Here is a 17775-nt window from a genome sequence, read left to right on the forward strand (position 1 = left end):
CAAACTATCGTCAGCCGCCCCTACAAATGTTTAGTGTAGTAGTAGTGTTTATTTCGTCATATATAATTGTTATTGATTTAAACTGGTCCTCATCTAAAATCCTATTCGCCCCTGAAGCCACTCACTTAGGAAAATGTGATCGTCGTTTTTCTCGAATTCGTCGAGTTGCTCTATCGCTTCCGATGGAGCACACGTATTATGCATGCTCCGGCAGCGTTACGGGCTGAGTGATTGATGAGGATAGGCATGTGCCGACCCATCACTGTCGACAGCTTGCATCTCGATGGTCTTGCATTGGTCTGTCTCTCCAGCGTGAGCCCAGAAGAGTCCGTGAGTTCAGGTGCAGCGCCGGACCTCCTCCGCCACTGATATGACTGACGCCTATAAACGGAATGCGCTCCGCGCGGCACGGCAGAGCAGACGGGAGCACAAGACCGACCGGATAAGCGGATAACCCGAGCAGTTAGTGCACCCTTTTTGCTGCTTAAATTCCTACCTTGTCGCTCGCACACGTACGTCCACGATCCGGTTCACCTCTTCCCACCACCAACCAACTCTATCCTCCCTCCCTCCTCACCCACGTCGTTGTCACCAATGGAGTACTCCACCTCAATCGCCGCTACCGCCACCTCGGTCGTCGTCAGGACATGCGTTCCGGCCGCCGTCTTCTTGCCATCATTCTCCTCCTCGTCCTTCATTAGGCCCGTCCTCCGCACCGGTCGTCGAGCCTTCCACTGCAGGTGCAGCAGCAGCGTCGCCAAGCAGGACTGGGTGTCGACGTCGTCGTCGGCGGTCCTGTACCGGCTGGACGACGCGCTGTTCATGTTTCCGGAGGTGTTCCAGTGGGAGAGCGGCATGTCGATGAACGCCATCGCGGCCGCGCAGGGCATCCAGATCCGGCGCCGGTTCCGCGCTAGGTAGCCCTCCGAGGGCACCGGCGCCGAGCGCGCCGTCCCGCGCAACATCCTGGAGCAGATCATCTGGGACAAGGAGGTGGAGGTGATCCAGAGGAAGGCCCGGACGCCGCTCAGCGACGTGAAGGCCTCCGCGTTGCTCGCCCCGCCGCCCAGGGACTTCCTCGGGGCGCTGCGCGCGGCGTGCCACCGCAACGGCGGCGTCCCCGCGCTCATTGCCGAGGTCAAGAAGGCGTCGCCCAGCAAGAAGTCTTGGCGGCCGTGCTTCCGAACATCGACATCGCCTACTTTCTTCGTGTTTGCAGGAGTCTTGGAATGACGACTCTTGTTGAGGTTATATTACCTTCTTCCTACGCTATTGTTTCTTTTTACACGCACGATTTTATCATTCACTGTCAACTTATTATAATATAATTTAGATATGTAGCAAAAAAAACTATATATCTCTAAAAAACACAAATGACTTATTTTTTTCTCGATCAGGCCTTAGCCTGTATTTCATTAAGCAGGCAGGACAAAAAAAAACATAAATGACTTATAATTTAGACCAGAGGAAGGACGAGAAATTATGAATTAGTGTCATTATTCTCAACGTGTAGTCTCATTTACGGCTCATTATTTGTAATTTGCGATATATACTAAACATTACCTGCATGTATGTATATATAGGTTCATGATGAGAGGGAGTTGGATCGCATCCTCAAGATAGATGGTGGTGAGCTTATCGGCATCAACAACCGCAGTCTAGGTATATTAATTCATTCTCCCTCCGTCAATTCCATAGGAGGTCGTCACATCAATTATCAATTATATAGTGTATTATATTTTGTTTAGAGCTAGCTATCGTCCTTTCTTGACCATGCATGCATGTTGCCAGGGACATTCGAAGTCGATACTGCCAACACAAACATGTTGTTGGAGAAACGTGGTGACATCATCAAGAAGAAGATAATACAAGTATGTTTTCGTTCAAAACAACGTAACTTTCAGCAATCCCAACTTGACAGAGAATCCTTGTGTTCCAACGGATTGTTTTTAATTCTCACTCGATCTCATGATGCAATGTATGTTGTACTTGGTATATATAAAATCAAGAAAGTGACGCACTTATTAGTTACAACTCGAAGGTACACAGAAAAGGTTGATCAGCATCATAATATATCTGATACAACTGTGTTGTCTTTGTATAATTCCGTATTAATTTAAAATAGTCAGAATTGGATGAGTATTAAGTCTCACTTATATTCTACAGGTTGTGAGCGAGTCTGGATTGTTCACTCCTGATGGTGTGGCATATGTACAAAATGCTGGCCTTTTCGCGGTAAGTTTTCGAAGTCATTATTTTCTGATAACAAGGTATAATAATTCAGTGTCAAAATATGCTCTTCATATTTAGACAAATGGATGGTTCTAGAAGTTTTTGTATATAAGTAAGAACCAAAAGCATGTGGTGTATTTCCACATATATAATGTAGTGTCTTAGAGTGGTTTATACAGACATTTCTAATTGGTTGTCATTCGTGTTTTCAGGTTTTGGTAGGAGAATCCCTAGTGGCGCAGGAAGATCCTGGCCGACCAATTGCTGGGCTGTTCGGGAAGGAGCTCTTACCTCTATTCCCGTTCTGCTTTAGCTAATTATTGTGTAGCAATCATGGGCTGCAAAGTGAAGACTCCAAAGCATAGAGATTGCACAAGATATAACTACGAACAAAGTGTTGTATTTATAAGGGCAATTTGTTAGTTTTTTCACTTTATTCTTTGCATAGTCATAAATCTGTGGTGATTTGTTTAAGGCATTGTGACACAAATAAGGGTCACACACCAACTAGGCCTACCACACCCGAGCCCCGATGTCATACATGGCCTAGCACACATTGGAGATAGGCACTACGTGAAAAACAGTTTGTAGCAACGGGGCTTTTTTAGAGGTGGCTGGCATTGGAGTCACCCCTACAGTGGCGTACTCAAGCTCCAGCACAGCAGCCGACCCTACAAATAGCAGTAGGGGCGGCTGGTAATACGAGCCGCCCCTACAAATGAGTCGATTTATAGGGACGGCTGGTAATAGGGGCGGCTGAATCATAAGTCGTCCCTACGAATATCCGCTGTATATATAGCAGCCACCTCCCGCCTGAGAAAAAAAAAATTCCAACCCTAACTCCCTCTTGCGCATCTATATCCGCCTCTCCCTCTCCCTCCTCTCTCGGCGGCGGCTTCCTCTCTCTCTCTTGTCTCCGCTCTCCTCCCTCCCTCTTCTCTTAGCGGCTCTGTCGTCCCTCCCCTCCGCTGACGCGACGCCCACCTCGGCCCATGCTGGTTTATGTTCGCGCAGTGACTGACCACGCGGCCATGCAGGCGCGAGACGAGATAAGACCAGTGACCACCACGCGCTTGCGGCTCCCGGCTCCGCTCCCAGACCACCACGCGCGAGCGAGCCCCGAGGAGTGACCATGGCGGAGCCCACGGAGACCAGGCCAGCCGGTGCGGAGGATCTCGCGAACGGCGCACGAGAGCCAGAGGGGCCTCCGTCGGAGGTTGAGGAGGAGGAAGTGGAGGAGGAGACGAAGGCGGCGCTGGGGTCGGGGGGGGGGGGGGGGGGGGGGGGGGGGGGGGGTCCCGTTCGTTCACCATGCGGGAGCTCCTCGGCGAGCTCAAGGATGACGGCGAGACGGCGGCCGGCGGCAGCAGCGCGAGATCTGCGTTCGGCGATGGGAACGGGGTCGGATCCGATGATGTCGAGGGCTCATCCTATAGGTTTGTGCTTATTCGCGTCATTTAGATCTCACTCCATGTACTGGATCACTGTGGCTTGGTTAGGTTTGTGGCATGACAGGATCGCGTCGCCTTCTCCACGCTCTCCCTCGCCGTCGCGGGCGCGGTCTACCTCACCACCGACAACCTCGAGGAGACGCTGCAGCGGTCTAGGGACTCCGCGGGCCGCGTCGTGGAGCAGCTGCAGCACACGTGGATGGCCGCGCAGGTGCTCTGGAAGTCGCTCCTATCCGTGCTCTCGTCTGCCAACCATGAGGTGCGGTCCGGGTTCGAGCTGCGGGTCGCCGCGCTGCTCGCCGACATCGCGGCCGCCAGCGCCGCGCGCCGCGCGGCCATCGTCTCTGCGGGCGGCGGCGCCGTCCTTGACTGGCTGCTCGAAAGCGTCGTGCGGGGGGCCACGCAGGCCGAGGGTGCCAGGGCGCTCGCACACCTGGTGGCGGACCCCTGGGTCACGCCCGCCGCTCTCGGCCGCCCATACGGCGTGCCATGCCTTCTCCAGTTCATCTTCTCGTACCAGCCCATGCGCGGCAAGAAGGTAATGGTTGATCTTACTTTTGGAGTTCTATTTTCTGATTACTTTGCTTTGTCTGATTGACATAATGTAGGTTGGTCATAGAAGCTCGGAATAGGTGATTATGTGCTGTAGTTGTATCCAATTTGTGATTGTTGCTGTAACCATTCCATGAAATCGATATGTTAAGCTGCAATACTTCTTCATACTTTTTATATACCCCGTAGCGCATCAAGTGGTGTTTATGTTTTCTAGCCAGGCATATTGATTTGGCATTGCCCACTTTATAGCAAGGACATAGGGTATTTGTAAGCTGTGTCGTAGGATTCAAATGGTGAGATGTGAATATAACCCGTTGCCTACTGCCTAGCTTATAACAAGTGGAAATGAGTTTGAGCTCATTTTTTGCAATGCCATGTCTTCAACTGGTATTGAATCTCTGCCTGGTTGCTTAAGTTATTTCTACTGAATGTAGCCGAATGTGGTTCCAGTTCTGAACCTACAAATTGTCTGTGCAAATTTGTCATTGTTGGCTTTGTCTTAGGGCCCTTAAACTTAACACTTGGAGATGCTTTTTCATGTATGGAAATTACAAACTTATCAATTATGAAAGGCAAAGGCAAACACAATAGTTGACATGATGTGAGGCAAATTACAACAAGAGAACTAGTGTGATCTGTGGGCAGCATATTTACATGTCCTTTGCTTAAGACGATTAATCTACTAGAAAGTAGTCTAATGTCGATCTTATACTTCTTTCATGTGCTAAAATGATCTGGCATCAGTAGGAGAGTGTTGATATTTTTTTCCTGTATGTCAATTAGTTGCAAAATACAGAAAATAGCATACACAGGATTTTATTCTGTTTGGTTTCTACAAGGTAAAAACTGTATGAACATTTTTTAAGCTTAATTATTTTATTAAATATATATCAATCTTCTCAGGCACAATTTATTTTCTTAACGTTCTAGCTTTTCCACTTCCATGGACAGAGGGGAACAGTATCGGTGAAGTTGTGCTTACCAGCTCTTGTTTACAGTTTCCAGTGCCTTAATCTGAATTTCCAATTTCTTCAACTGTAAGTTTGATTCACCTGACGTCTTGTTTTTTGATGGTAGAAATTTGTAGTTTGTGAGTTTATTTTTTACTACAAAATTGACCATGGATAAAGTTGTTTATAAGTATTTAACTATTTATATGATGCTATTTGTGTAGTGTTCCCAAGCTGAGAGCACCACAAATGTCAGTTAATAAATCTGTTTGAACAATTTCACCTCTCTAGCTAGTTTCTAGAGACATGTATATATCTACTAATAGCTGAAGTTGGCTCTAAATATATTTGCACACTGAACTATTGCATTGTTTTTCCACGGCTATGATTAGCACTGGAATGAGAGTATCTTTCTGAACGTGAGTACCTGTACTGTCAAGCTGTGGGTCTCATGATGGCACTTGAAAAGTCTCCATCTACACTGATCTCTTGTACAGTACAGGGAAACGAGGCATCCTCTCTGATTCTTTGCCAATGGCATCTGTTCTTCAGCTTTACAAGTCAGGAATTGCTTTCCTCACCTTTTTTGCTGTAGAACTGCTACTTTATTCAGGCTAAAATTGGTGGCCACTTCTTTTCTTACACTTAGGTGATTTATTAGTGGCTGAAAATCTATCATTTTTCATTTCACCTTTACCTTGTTTATTCATCTCATACATGCTTGTTTTTTTTTTACTTTCGCATTCTTTCTTTCCTCAATTTGTTAGACTAATTCGAGGTGATGCTAATGTTGAATTCATTCTTTATTAAATGTTTTTCAGGTTTGTTACAACTGAGCTGGCAACGGATATTGTTTTCACTATAGGGGATGTCAAGTTCTATCTTCACAAGGTACTACACCACCAGCCTAATCTTCCATTTGAACATGTTTACAGTCTCTATCTTAGCACACCAAAAGTCTGCATTGTATTTTAAGTCATCTTCACTTCTCCATTGAGAACCAATAGATCATGCCTTAAGATGCTGCATTATGCAATATTAGTGTTTCTCTGTACATTTTTTTGGTAGCTGTCTTCCTTTTTGAATAACTTTTACCTGTTGCTACTGGGCCCATGTTTTACGGTTTAAAGTGTATTGATTGAAATGGAAATACTATGTTTCTTATCTAAAATGTCTGATACTGTAGCCATCGTTCAAATATAGCTTTAATACTGAAACTTTGTTTTAAGCACAGTGCACTTAATTACTCATTTTTTACTCTGTTTGCCCTAGTGGTGATTGCCTTCTCTTTATTGTTCAACATGAAGTTCATTGGACTATCGCTGCAAACACTTGTCCTTTTTTCTGGATTGTATCACTTTGCAGAATTTCTCTTCTTAACATAAATTGGTCACAAGTTTTGAACCCTGCACCACTTTGACTAGTGCAGCAGCCAAGAATCAAGTAGATTATGCTAAACTTAGAGCCACCCTGTGCTAGGATAAAAATATGCACAGGCGTAACAACCTCATCTTTGTGAAAACTCACATACCTGTAAAAGTACTCCTTATTCATGTCATGTACTCATGTCTTTGTGAAAGTGCTAAGATGAATAACATGTTAGACAATGATACATCTTTTTCATGTCTTTCATGTATTGCTCTACATAGCATATAAATCTGGTTAAAACATTGTTTTGGTTTTGATTTGCACAGTGCTGATGGATAGCCACAAGGAGAACGATGCAATAGCGGAGCTCAGCCGTGCGATATCCTTCAAAGCCGACCTGCACTTGCTACATCTCCGGGCTTATTTCAATGTTTGAATTATTAGTTCTTGATGAAATGAGAAGAAACGTCTGACCCTCTTTGCCAATTTATTACATATTAAACATATCTACTTGTACTACACATACTACCTCTATTTTTTGTTTTGTTAGCACTTAAGTGCTTCCTTGGTCTTTTGTGATATAGATATATGTTTTATTGTCATAATATGAGTCTTTTTGTTATTATTGTGATTTTTATACTATAGAAGATGTTTAAAAACTTTTGGCTAAACAATTTTGTTTGGGCTACAATGTTACAGTCAAGTTTGCCAGGATACTTGATCATGTATTTTACTCGTCACATGATGATTTGGGGGAGCATGTGTTGGTAATTTGAATTTTTTTTGTTGGAAAAATATACTGTAGGGGCGGTTGATACTGTAGCCGTCCCTACAAATAGGTATTATAGGGGCGGCTGATAACACCAGTCGCCTCTACAAATCGATTTGTAAGGATGGTCTGAGAACCGCCTTTACAAATGCATGATTTATAGAGACGGTATAATAGGGGCAGCTAGCCGAGCCACCCAACAAATGCTTTTTGTAGTAGTGAGGTCAAGACAGCAAGGCCGACCAGCAGGATGACCATGCAAATCTGACACTTGTTCTTCACCTGAAAAACTCTCAAACTCCTCCCGAGAAGACATGTCAGGGAGGGGCATGATGAGGCTGTAGGTCAGCAAAGGCCACCTAGAGACGCCGAACAGCAAGGGGTTAGAAAAGTAAAAGATAGAAGAAGAATAATTATTCTCATTCTTACATAGAACACATGGTTAGCACATGAAACCACTCCGCGTGTTTTCCTTAGCCACATTTAAGAAATCATGCATGCCCCTAATGAACTCTAGGGAGCGGCAGTCAGTGTTGTACATCCATTACCGATTTATCTGCATTACATGACGTACACCATATCAAAAACTTGTAATAACCTATATTATATAATATGCATAATTAGTAGTTAATTAAAAGATCCAAAATATCTATCAATCAACATAATTAATTAATATCATGTACCACACAACTGCTTCACTCTCGAATATTAATTTATTAAAGCCTTGATACAATGTAGACAATCCCAAATAGCACTAAACAATCTAAACCTACAATGCACTTCAGCAGAATAAGGATTTCGCGACCAATTCTAACTAAAACAGACAGATCATTCTTCTGCTGGTTCACTGCCTCATCATACACAGGTGCACTCTCATCAGCCGCCTTAGTCTCCTTTGCAAAAGATTTTTGGATGTGCACAACATACTCTTCCTCCCAGTACCAACCGTCACATGATCCAATGTCATCCCACTGAAATTACAACAATAAATCAAGAACTTTAATCAAAACCATCACAAAAAATGGCAACAAACCATAACAAAACATGACAAAAATAACTCACTTCGCGATCCGGACACGTGTAGAAGATGTGCCCTTGGTTGATACCCTTCTTTTTCACCCTATACTCCCTCACAGTCTTCTACCAACACTTGCCGCATACAATGAGAGAAAGGTCCGGCCTCAGTCGCTTAGGGACCCCATGCGAGGTCGAGGACCCAGAAGCAATCGCCATCTACGACTCTGAAAAGATCCTAATAGCTAGAGGGGGGTGAATAGCCTATAAAATTTCTACAACAACACTTGAGCCAAGTGGTTAGACAATTATGAAGCGAAGCGAGTGTTGCGCTAGCCTACTCAAAATGCAAGTCTCTTATCCACAGTACTAGTTATCTATGATCTCTAAAACACACAAGAGGCTAAGTCACTACCACTAAGTTAGTGAGCTCTTAAAGACTAACTAAAGAGCCTCACTAACCACTAGACAAAACACAAGCTATCTCTCAAAACTAATTACACAAAAGATCTTAGCTGTACTAGGAAGTAAATACAAGAGTGAGGTAGTGAAGTTATACCGCCATGGCAAGAGATGCTCAATCAATCACAATGAATACCAATGAAATCCTCGGGATAAGATGACACAATGATTTTTCACCGAGGTTCACTTGCTTACCGGCAAGCTAGTCCTCGTTGTGGCGATTCACTCACTTGGAGGTTCACGTGCTAATAGGCATCACATGTCTAACCCACAATCAGGTGCCGCACAATCAACACAAGATGAGGATCACACAAGCCACGAGCAATCTACTAGAGTACCTTTTGGCTCTTTATCGGGGAAAGGTCAAGAACCCCTTACAATCACCACGATCATAGTCGGAGACAATCACCACCCTCTACTCAACAATCCTCGCTGCACTAAGTCGTCTAGGTGGCGGCAACCACCAAGAGAAATAAGCGAAATCCGCAGTGAAACACATTCACCAAGTGCCTCTAGATGCAATCACTCAAGCAATGCACTTGGATTTACTCCCAACCTCACAAAGATGATGAATTAATGATGGATATGAGTTGGAGGGCTTTAGCTTAGCTCACTAGGTTGCTATATCAATGAAAATAGCTAAGAGAGTGAACTAGAGCCAGCCATAGGGCTTAAATAGGCGCCCCCACGAAATAGAGCCATTGGGTCACATAAGTGACCATCGGACTCGCTGGCACAGGCCGTCGGACCGTCTGACACTCGGTCTGAAGCCCTACCGCGACCACTCATGCGCTGCCACGCGCCTCGTTTGAATCAAAATGACCGTTATCGCCAACGGTCCACTTCCCACACGCTGGTCAATACCTCGGACCCAGCCGTCGGACTCCACATAGGGAGGGTCCAACGTGGTCCAAAGAGGGTTAAAACCCTCGGACTCTGGTCCGACACCCACCATCGGATTCAGTGGTGAGTCCAACGCTGCCATGTGTCGCGATCACGCTCACTCGCATGCGCGTTACTAAATGAACAGTGTGCACGACCGGTCTGATGCCCCACGAGCCTTAGTCTGACGCTGCCTCCTTTCTACGCACGCGTTAGGGTTAGCCGTCGGGCCCGGGTTAGGGCCGGTTCGATGCTTAGTGAAGCAAGGTCCGACGCCCCTGTTTCAACTCCTTTTGATCTCCAACTTCACCACCCTTGCTCAAATATGCCAACCACCAAGTGAATCATCTTGTGCACGTGTGTTAGCAAATTTTCATAAAACATTTTCAAGGGTGTTAGCACTTACTAGAATCTAAATGCATATGCAATGAGTTAGAGCATCTAGTGGCACCCCTCTTAATAGTATGGCTATCTATCCTAAATGTGATCACACTCGCTAAATATCTTGATCACCAAAACAAAGAGCTCTTATGGATATCACCTTTGCCTTGAATTTTTTGTTTTTCTTTTTCTTCTTTTCCAAGCCCGAGCACTTGATCACCATGGCCATCGCTACCTTCATAATCATCATCATTAGCTCCACCACTTGGAATATGCTACCCTATCTCATGATCACTTAGAGTAATGGGTTAGCACTTAGGGTTTCATCAATTCACCAAAAACAAACTAGTGCTTTTAGACTCTCTATACTCATTTCCATTAACTATTATAAATTTCTCATTTTGTGAACCATGAAATTAAATGAGCTATATACTAGCAAAGAAAGTTAGATACTTGTTTCATTTTGATTAGCTACTTTAAGCTTTCTTCAACTACATTTGCAAACTATCAAGTGAGTTTGAGCTCAAATGGTGTTTAAATCCAAAAAATTCCACCATTCTTTCTAATGTAAAAAACCTTAAATTTCTCTATTTCTAAACCATGAAATGAGGCAATGAAAGGTGCATACTAGTTTTGATGAGCTACTATAAGATTCCTTCATCTACATATGCAAACTATCAATTGATTTCGAGCTCAAATGGCATATAAATAAAAAATATCCACCATTATTCCCAATCTAGAAAAGCACAAATTTCTCTATTTTTAGACCACGGAATGAGCCATGCTAATGATGAAACATTAGAGGATGAAGTTGCTAACCTTTAGAACCGAATAATGGATGGAGGAATCGAATGAAGTCTTGAAATGGCGGCCGGCGATGTGCAAGAACAGAGAGCTTGAAATGGCTCAGGCTGGGGGAGGAAGACAGAGAGTATATAGCCCGGGACCTGTACTCCCGGTTTGTAGTTTAAACCTGGACTACGGGTGGACTTCTATTCCTGGTTGGAGCCATCAACCGAGATTAAAGGTTTTGTCACGGCTGGTAGCTCTAACCAGAACTAGAGGGTGACCTTTAGTCCCGGTTTGAGCCACCAACCGGGACTAAAGGTCTCCTCCTGTAAAAGCCTGTGGCTCTAGCCATTGGGCAGGGGACTTTACTCCCGGTTAAGGGTTCCAACCAGGACTAATCCTATCTTTAGTACCGGGCCAAAAAATGGCCGGGACTAAAGCCTAAAACCAAAAGTTTGTTCTTTACTAGTGTAGGTTACCTAACATTCAAAGTGACATTCCCAAAAACGGCGGAGGTGGATGGGAACGATATACGACGACTAGCTCTATCTACCCATATATGCATCTAAAGAAGAGAAGACAAGGGTAAGTTGATATCTCTCCCTCGGATATATAAACGCCTAGTCAAAACAAGCACTAGACAATTGCAACTGGAAATGGACCTTAGTTCCTATATATCTCTTGGAGTCTAGACGAGGGGCGAGAGGCGCGTGTGATCTGTGATGATATCTTGGGTCTTTCAATAACGATATCTGGTTTCGTTACTAATAGTCAGTGCCCGATGTCCATCACCAATGATCCATGATAAAACGTACAATTTCGTCATGGTTATATATGCGTTGTTCTGTGACACGATTTTGCTTTGTCACTAAAATTTCATCATAGTTGTGCACATTTCTACTAGAGTGTACCCTCTTGTCCTTTCTTTTACTCTTCCAAGCCCTGCTGTTCGGCATCGCTTGATGAGGTTCGTTGGCGTTCTAGGTGGCCTTGACGACCCTACAGCCTCGCCATGCCCCTCCCTGATATGTCCTCAGGAGGAGTTTGCGAGCTTTTCGCGCGAAGAACAAGTATCAGATTTGCATGGTCGTCCTGCTATTCAGCCTTGCTGTCCTGACCTCTGTGGTGTGCTAGGCCGTGTATGACCTCGGGCATGGTGGCCTGGTGGGCCTAGCTAGTGTGTGACCCTAATTGGTGTCAACAATGCCTTAAACAAATCACCGCACATTTAGGATTATGCAAAGAAGTGAAACAACTAACAAATTGCTCTTATAAATACAACACTTTGTTCATAGTTACATCTTGTGCAATCTCTATGCTTTGGAGCCTTCACTTTGCAGCCCATGATTGCTACGTACAACAATTAGGCCAATCTCAATAGATAGTTTCATGGGGTTGTTTCCAAGACAATGAAGCTTGGATGAAACTCTCATTCTCAATACAAACTTTTATTCTATAGTTTTATGGACATTTAATTTCATTCATAGATAGCTGGTAATCATGCCAAGAGAGTTTTATCTAGATGAAACTCATTTCTTCTCTCTCTTCTTAAATACACTATCATGTCATCAAAAATGCTTTTGTACAAACCTATTTAATGCAAATGAAACTCACATTAAACTCCCACTGAAACTGGCCTTAGCTAGCTAAAGCAAAACAGGAATAGATTAAGGTAAGAGCTCCTTCCCGAACAGCCCAGCAATTGCTCGGCCAGGGTCTTCCTGCGTCACTAGGGATTCTCCTACCAAAACCTGAAAACACGAATGACAGCCAATTAGAAATGTCCGTACAAACCACTCTAAGACACCACATTATGTGGAAATAATACACCTTATGCTTTGAGTTCTTATTACTTATATATACTTATAAAAAAACTTTTAAAATCATCCATATGTCTAAATATGAAGAGCATATTTTGACACTGAATTATTATACCTTGAAAACTTACCGCGAAAACGCCAGCATTTTGTACATATGCCACGTCATCAGGGGTGAACAACCCAGACTCGCTCACAACCTGTAGAAACATGCATATCCCTCGAGACTTAATACTTAATTATATCCAATTCTGGACTATTTAATTGATACGGAATTATACAAAGACAACAGTTGTATCAGATATATTATGATCCAAAACCATTTTTGTGTACCTTCGAGTTGTATTTAATAAGTGCGTCACTTTCTAGATCTTATACCATGTACAACATACGTTGCAGCTCATGAGATTGATTGAGAATTAAAAACAATCCGTTGGAACACAAGGATTAATTCTTTCAAGTTTGGATTGCCGAAAGTTGTTTTGAAACGAAGACCTACCTGTATTCTCTTCTTCTTGATGATGTCACCACGTTTCTCTAGCAACATGTTTGTGTTGGCAGTATCGACTTCGAATGTCCCTGCAACATGCATGCATATATAAACAAAATATAATTGCTGTGTAGTAACGACGTATATATATAGTGTCCAAGATAGATGAAATTGACGGAGGGAGAATGAATTGATATACCTAGACTGCGGTTGTTGATGCCGATTAGCTCAACACCATCTATCTTGAGGACGCGATCCAACTCCCTCTCATCATGAACCTACATGCATACATGCAGATAATGTTTAGTATATATGGCAAATTACCAAGGAGCTAGCGGTTAAAGATCGAGACACGCGGCATGTGCCCTCCATCCTGAAATATAGTGCACTACAACTTCTAAATTTGTACTGAAATATAGTGTATATTCTACAGGTGTCAATGCCTAGATTTGACAGAGTTTAATTTATTAAAAAGAAAACCATAATTTGAGAAGAAAAACCTTAATTGGTATTAATCTATGGGTACATGTGTCATTTGAGGATCTCCTTAAGTTGTCTTAAATTATTGGAATGCATTGGATTACAGGAAAGAGAGAGGAGTCTATATATATCTTTATACAAAACATATATATATTTTTTAACTAACTTATTATGGTTATAATGTTTGCGACGTTAGACTTTGTATAATAGAATTCTATTACATCCTTTGTTTTGAAATGAAGCGATAGTCATTGACATCGATGTATATATATAATAATTAAGTTGACAGTGAATGATGAAAAACGTGCGTGTAAAAAAAAGTACGATAGCGTAGGAAGAAGGTAATATAACCTCAACAAGAGCCGTCATTCCAAGACTCTTGCAAACGCCAAGAAAGTAGGTGATGTCGATGTCCGGTAGCACGGCCGCGATCAGGAGGATCGCGTCGGCGCCTTTGGAACGCGCGTAGTAGATTTGCCAGACGTCGATGACGAACTCCTTGCAGAGCAGAGGGCACTGAAGGCATGGAAAGTCGAGTGAGACAAACGAAAAATTCAACTCGAGCTTGAGACCACACGTACAAGCATATTTCTGCATCTTGGTGCCTTGGCTTACATTAACACCAGAGTTGCGTACGGTCTCCAGATTCTCAAAGCTCCCCTGGAAGTGCTTCTCGTCGGTCAGGATGCTCAGGCAGGCCGCGCCATTCTTCTCGTAGGCCTGCGCGATCTCCACCTGCCAAGAACTTACAGAATTCTCAGAATCCATGCAGCAACATGCATCTTCCGATCGAGAAAGGAGTACATACGTACGATGATCCAGTACAGTGATAAAAAAATACTGACCGGATCGAAGTGGTCCCTGAGCAGGCCCTTGCTGGGCGACGCCTTCTTGACCTCGGCGATGAGCGCAGGGACGCCGCCGTTACGGTGGGACGCCGCGCAGAGCGCCCCGAGAAAGTCCCTGGGCGGCGGCGCGAGCCCCGCGGCCGCCTTGACGTCGCTGAGCGGCGTCTTGGCCTTCCTCTGGGACACCTCCACCTCCTTGTCCCAGATGATCTGCTCCAGGATGTTGCGCGGGACGGCGCGCTCGGCGCCCGTGCCCTCGGAGGGGTACCTGCCGCGGTACCGGCGCCGGATCTGGATGCCCTGCGCGCTGGCGATGGCGTTCATGGACATGCCGCTCTCCCACTGGATCACCTCCGGCGGCATGAACAGCTTGTCGCCCGGCCTGCAGTACAGGAACGCCGACGACGCCGAGTCCTGCTCGGCGACGCTGCTGCTGCTGCACCTGCAGCGGAAGGCTCGACCGGTGCGGAGGACGGGCGCCCTAATAAAGGACGAGGAGGAGAATGATGGCAAGAAGACGGTGGCCGGAACGCTTGTCCCTACGACGACCGAGGTGGCGGCAGCGGCGATGGAGGACTCCATTGGTGAGTGACGTGCGTGAGGAGGGAGGGAGGATCGCTGAGTTGGTGGTGGGAAGAGGACGTGTGCGAGCGACAAGGAAGGAACTGAAGCAGCAAGAAGTGCACTGCTCCTGCTCGGGTTATCAGGTTATCCGGTCGGTCTTGTGTTACCCTCTGCTCTGCCGTGCCGCGCGGAGCGCATTTTCCATTTATAGGCTGGTCAGTCATCAGTGGCGGAGGAGGTCCGGCGCTGCACCTGGACACCCTGGACTCACGGACTCTTCTGGGCTCACCGGCTCTGGGTCTGGGCTCACCGGAGACCATCGACATGCTATCGACACTGATGCATGGCTCGGCACGTACGTGTCCTCATCAATCACTCAGACCGTAACGCTGCCGGAGCATGGTTACGGCTTGGCGGCTTCGCGGAACGCAAACTCAAAATAGATATCGAACACAGTATCTATGGAAGATCATTTTTAGATGCTAGGAGAAATATAACATAAATCTGAGTATCATCTCTTCTGGAGATCCATTTGTATAAAAAGTGTCTTTTAAGTCTTGTTGTTGGAAAAGACTAAAATATGTATTGAACTCTTTGCTTGTAGCGCTACCCAAAGAACGAATAAGTCTTGTATTTTGGATCATGTTTGTTGGAGATAGTATAACACATTAATTTCATGTTCATTTTGTCCATATGTATAGTACAAGTACTGCATTGGAAGCCTGAGAGTGAAAGGTATAGCTGGTCCCCAACGCCCTACCTTCCAAGTGAAGTGACTTTCCCAACAACAGCGGAGGTGGACGGGAATGAGGACAGAGGAGGTTTATAATTCCTACTTTTTAGTTTGTTTTTTTATTGAAATATTATTTTTTTATTATAATAAATTAGCTGGAACAATATTTAGGCTAGTTTTTTCAGCGAAGCGAACGAGGTCCTCGTGCATCTAAAGAAGGCAAGGGTAAGTTGATCTCTCTCCCCTCGGATAAACGCCTGGTCAAAACAAGCACCACACGCAGTTGCAATTGGAAATGGACCTCTGGAGTCTGGACTCGCCCACTCGACCACGTGAGCACCCGAGTTAATTCTTTCTGCTTAGTACTAATTTAATTTGATGCTGACTCGTGGCTGCACAACTGCAGGCTACCAGGTAACTTCCGGCGCGTACGTGGAAGTGGAACGTCGTTTCACTTTCACAGCCGTGCACGTTCTTACTACCGGCCGGCCGGGTGTTGCTTTCACCAAAGCAACAATAATTTGTATATTTGTTAATTAATTTGTGGCTCCACTGTGATACTATCGTTGATCTTCTCCAGGTGATTGACGGTACATAATAAGCAATTGAACTCTTTCTGGTTTATACTCTTTTTGTTGCTACTTGGACAAACCAAATCAAAGGACAAGTGCCGTACTGCCTTTCGATTGCTCTGCATCAGCTGCCTGCCAGACACTCATTCAGACTTGTAGTAGCAAAGTCGCATGCTCTATATATATATATATATATATATATATAGAACTACTATCCTGTAGCTGGCTACAGAATAACTTATTCTGTAGCCACTTTGAGTTATAATAATTACTATGTTAATTTACGAGATTATAGTAACTCCTTACTAAGTGATTTAATATAATGTTATGGTAAATATCCCCATGTGTTATAGTAACCCAACTATCGTAAATATGTATTGACATTATAGTAAATTAGTATATAAAATTATAGTAAATGGAGGTGGCTACAAAATAACTTATTTTGTAGCCGGCTACTGAATAGCCTCTCCCTATATATATATATATATATATATATATATATATATATATATATATATATATATATATATATATATATAGAACTACTATCCTGTAGCTGGCTATAGAATAACTTATTCTGTAGCCACTTTGAGTTACGATAATTACTATGTTATTTTACGAGATTATAGTAACTCCTTACTAAGTGGTTTAATATAACGTTATGGTAAATATCCCCATGTGTTATAGTAACCCAACTATCGTAAATATGTATTTATATTATGGTAAATTAGTATATAAAATTATAGTAAATGGAGGTGGTTACAGAATAACTTATTTTGTAGCCGGCTACTGAATAGCCTCTCCCTATATATATATATATATATATATATATATATATATATATATATATATATATATATATATATATATATATATATATATATATATATATATATATATATATATATATATATATATATATAGAGGAAGAAGTCAAGGAATGTCAGGATTGCTGGGCCGGAATGGGCCTGTCTGGCTTCTAATGCGAAGCCCACCACGGAGTGAGGATAAGTAGTGGAGAGCAAGTAGCTGAGAGGCATCAGAAAAAACCCTAGACTTGTTATTACTTGCATTACAATTTCCTGTAATAGAAAGGCCACCTCCGGCCAGCTACCCTCCGTGCCACTGTTCTTCTCTTCTTCCGTTTAGCGGTCGCCGCCGCTAACACTAGTATCAAAGCCGCCGATCTCCGCCCACCGCGCTTGCTAGAGGACTCCCTCCCACCCGCCCACTCCCACTTCACTCGCCTCCAACGTTCCCGCGGCGCCATGGATCCAGTCGACTCCTTCCGATCCGAGTTCGACGGCCTTGGGTCCCGTCTGGATCGCCGCTTCTCCGATTCGGAGGCCACTCGATGCCAGCACGATGCCGTCGTCGACGGCCGCCTCGAGTCCCTGGAGCACTTTGCGTCTACCTAG

The 17775-nt window shown here is 44.2% G+C and overlaps 2 protein-coding genes and 1 pseudogene across 4 annotated transcripts; 2 read left to right on the forward strand and 1 right to left on the reverse strand.

The window, feature by feature from the left end:
• The first annotated feature begins 572 nt into the window (after positions 1 to 572).
• On the forward strand, positions 573 to 2663 carry LOC136541829 (indole-3-glycerol phosphate synthase, chloroplastic-like; annotated as a pseudogene).
• Positions 2664 to 3744: 1081 nt separating this feature from the next.
• On the forward strand, positions 3745 to 7248 carry LOC136541828 (uncharacterized). The gene is made up of 4 exons (XM_066533948.1): positions 3745 to 4221; positions 5169 to 5275; positions 6010 to 6079; positions 6883 to 7248. Exons 1-4 carry the CDS (start codon positions 3883 to 3885, stop codon positions 6886 to 6888), a joined length of 522 nt encoding a protein of 173 aa, XP_066390045.1. The 5' UTR covers positions 3745 to 3882; the 3' UTR covers positions 6889 to 7248.
• Positions 7249 to 11845: 4597 nt separating this feature from the next.
• On the reverse strand, positions 11846 to 15251 carry LOC136545998 (uncharacterized). 3 transcript variants are annotated; one of them, XM_066537980.1, is made up of 8 exons: positions 14486 to 15251; positions 14256 to 14375; positions 13992 to 14156; positions 13360 to 13438; positions 13170 to 13249; positions 12789 to 12870; positions 12153 to 12604; positions 11846 to 12060 (listed from the first exon to the last, which is right to left on the reverse strand). In XM_066537980.1, exons 1-7 carry the CDS (start codon positions 15068 to 15070, stop codon positions 12492 to 12494), a joined length of 1224 nt encoding a protein of 407 aa, XP_066394077.1. In that variant the 5' UTR covers positions 15071 to 15251; the 3' UTR covers positions 11846 to 12060; positions 12153 to 12491. The 3 variants fall into 3 exon arrangements, with proteins under 3 accessions (XP_066394077.1, XP_066394078.1, XP_066394079.1); XM_066537981.1 differs by having other exon boundaries at positions 12802 to 12870; positions 14486 to 15247; XM_066537982.1 differs by lacking the exon at positions 12789 to 12870 and having other exon boundaries at positions 14486 to 15250.
• Positions 15252 to 17775: the final 2524 nt, after the last annotated feature.

This window comes from Miscanthus floridulus, chromosome 3 (genome assembly GCF_019320115.1).
Source record: "Miscanthus floridulus cultivar M001 chromosome 3, ASM1932011v1, whole genome shotgun sequence".
NCBI lineage: Eukaryota > Viridiplantae > Streptophyta > Magnoliopsida > Poales > Poaceae > Miscanthus > Miscanthus floridulus.

What these genes read in the sequence shown, in the direction of transcription:
- LOC136545998 (XM_066537980.1), bottom strand. Translation starts at nt 15,070, where the DNA reads ATGGAGTCCTCCATCGCCGCTGCCGCCACCTCGGTCGTCGTAGGGACA. An exon ending in GAATGACGGCTCTTGTTGAG is followed by an intron (nt 13,439 to 13,991) that starts GTTATATTACCT and finishes GTATGCATGTAG; the next exon opens with GTTCATGATGAGAGGGAGTT. An exon ending in TTTCGCGGTAAGTTTTCAAG is followed by an intron (nt 12,605 to 12,788) that starts GTATAATAATTC and finishes TCGTGTTTTCAG; the next exon opens with GTTTTGGTAGGAGAATCCCT.
- LOC136541828 (XM_066533948.1), top strand. Translation starts at nt 3,883, where the DNA reads ATGGCCGCGCAGGTGCTCTGGAAGTCGCTCCTATCCGTGCTCTCGTCT. An exon ending in AGCCCATGCGCGGCAAGAAG is followed by an intron (nt 4,222 to 5,168) that starts GTAATGGTTGAT and finishes TTAACGTTCTAG; the next exon opens with CTTTTCCACTTCCATGGACA. An exon ending in AATTTCCAATTTCTTCAACT is followed by an intron (nt 5,276 to 6,009) that starts GTAAGTTTGATT and finishes AATGTTTTTCAG; the next exon opens with GTTTGTTACAACTGAGCTGG.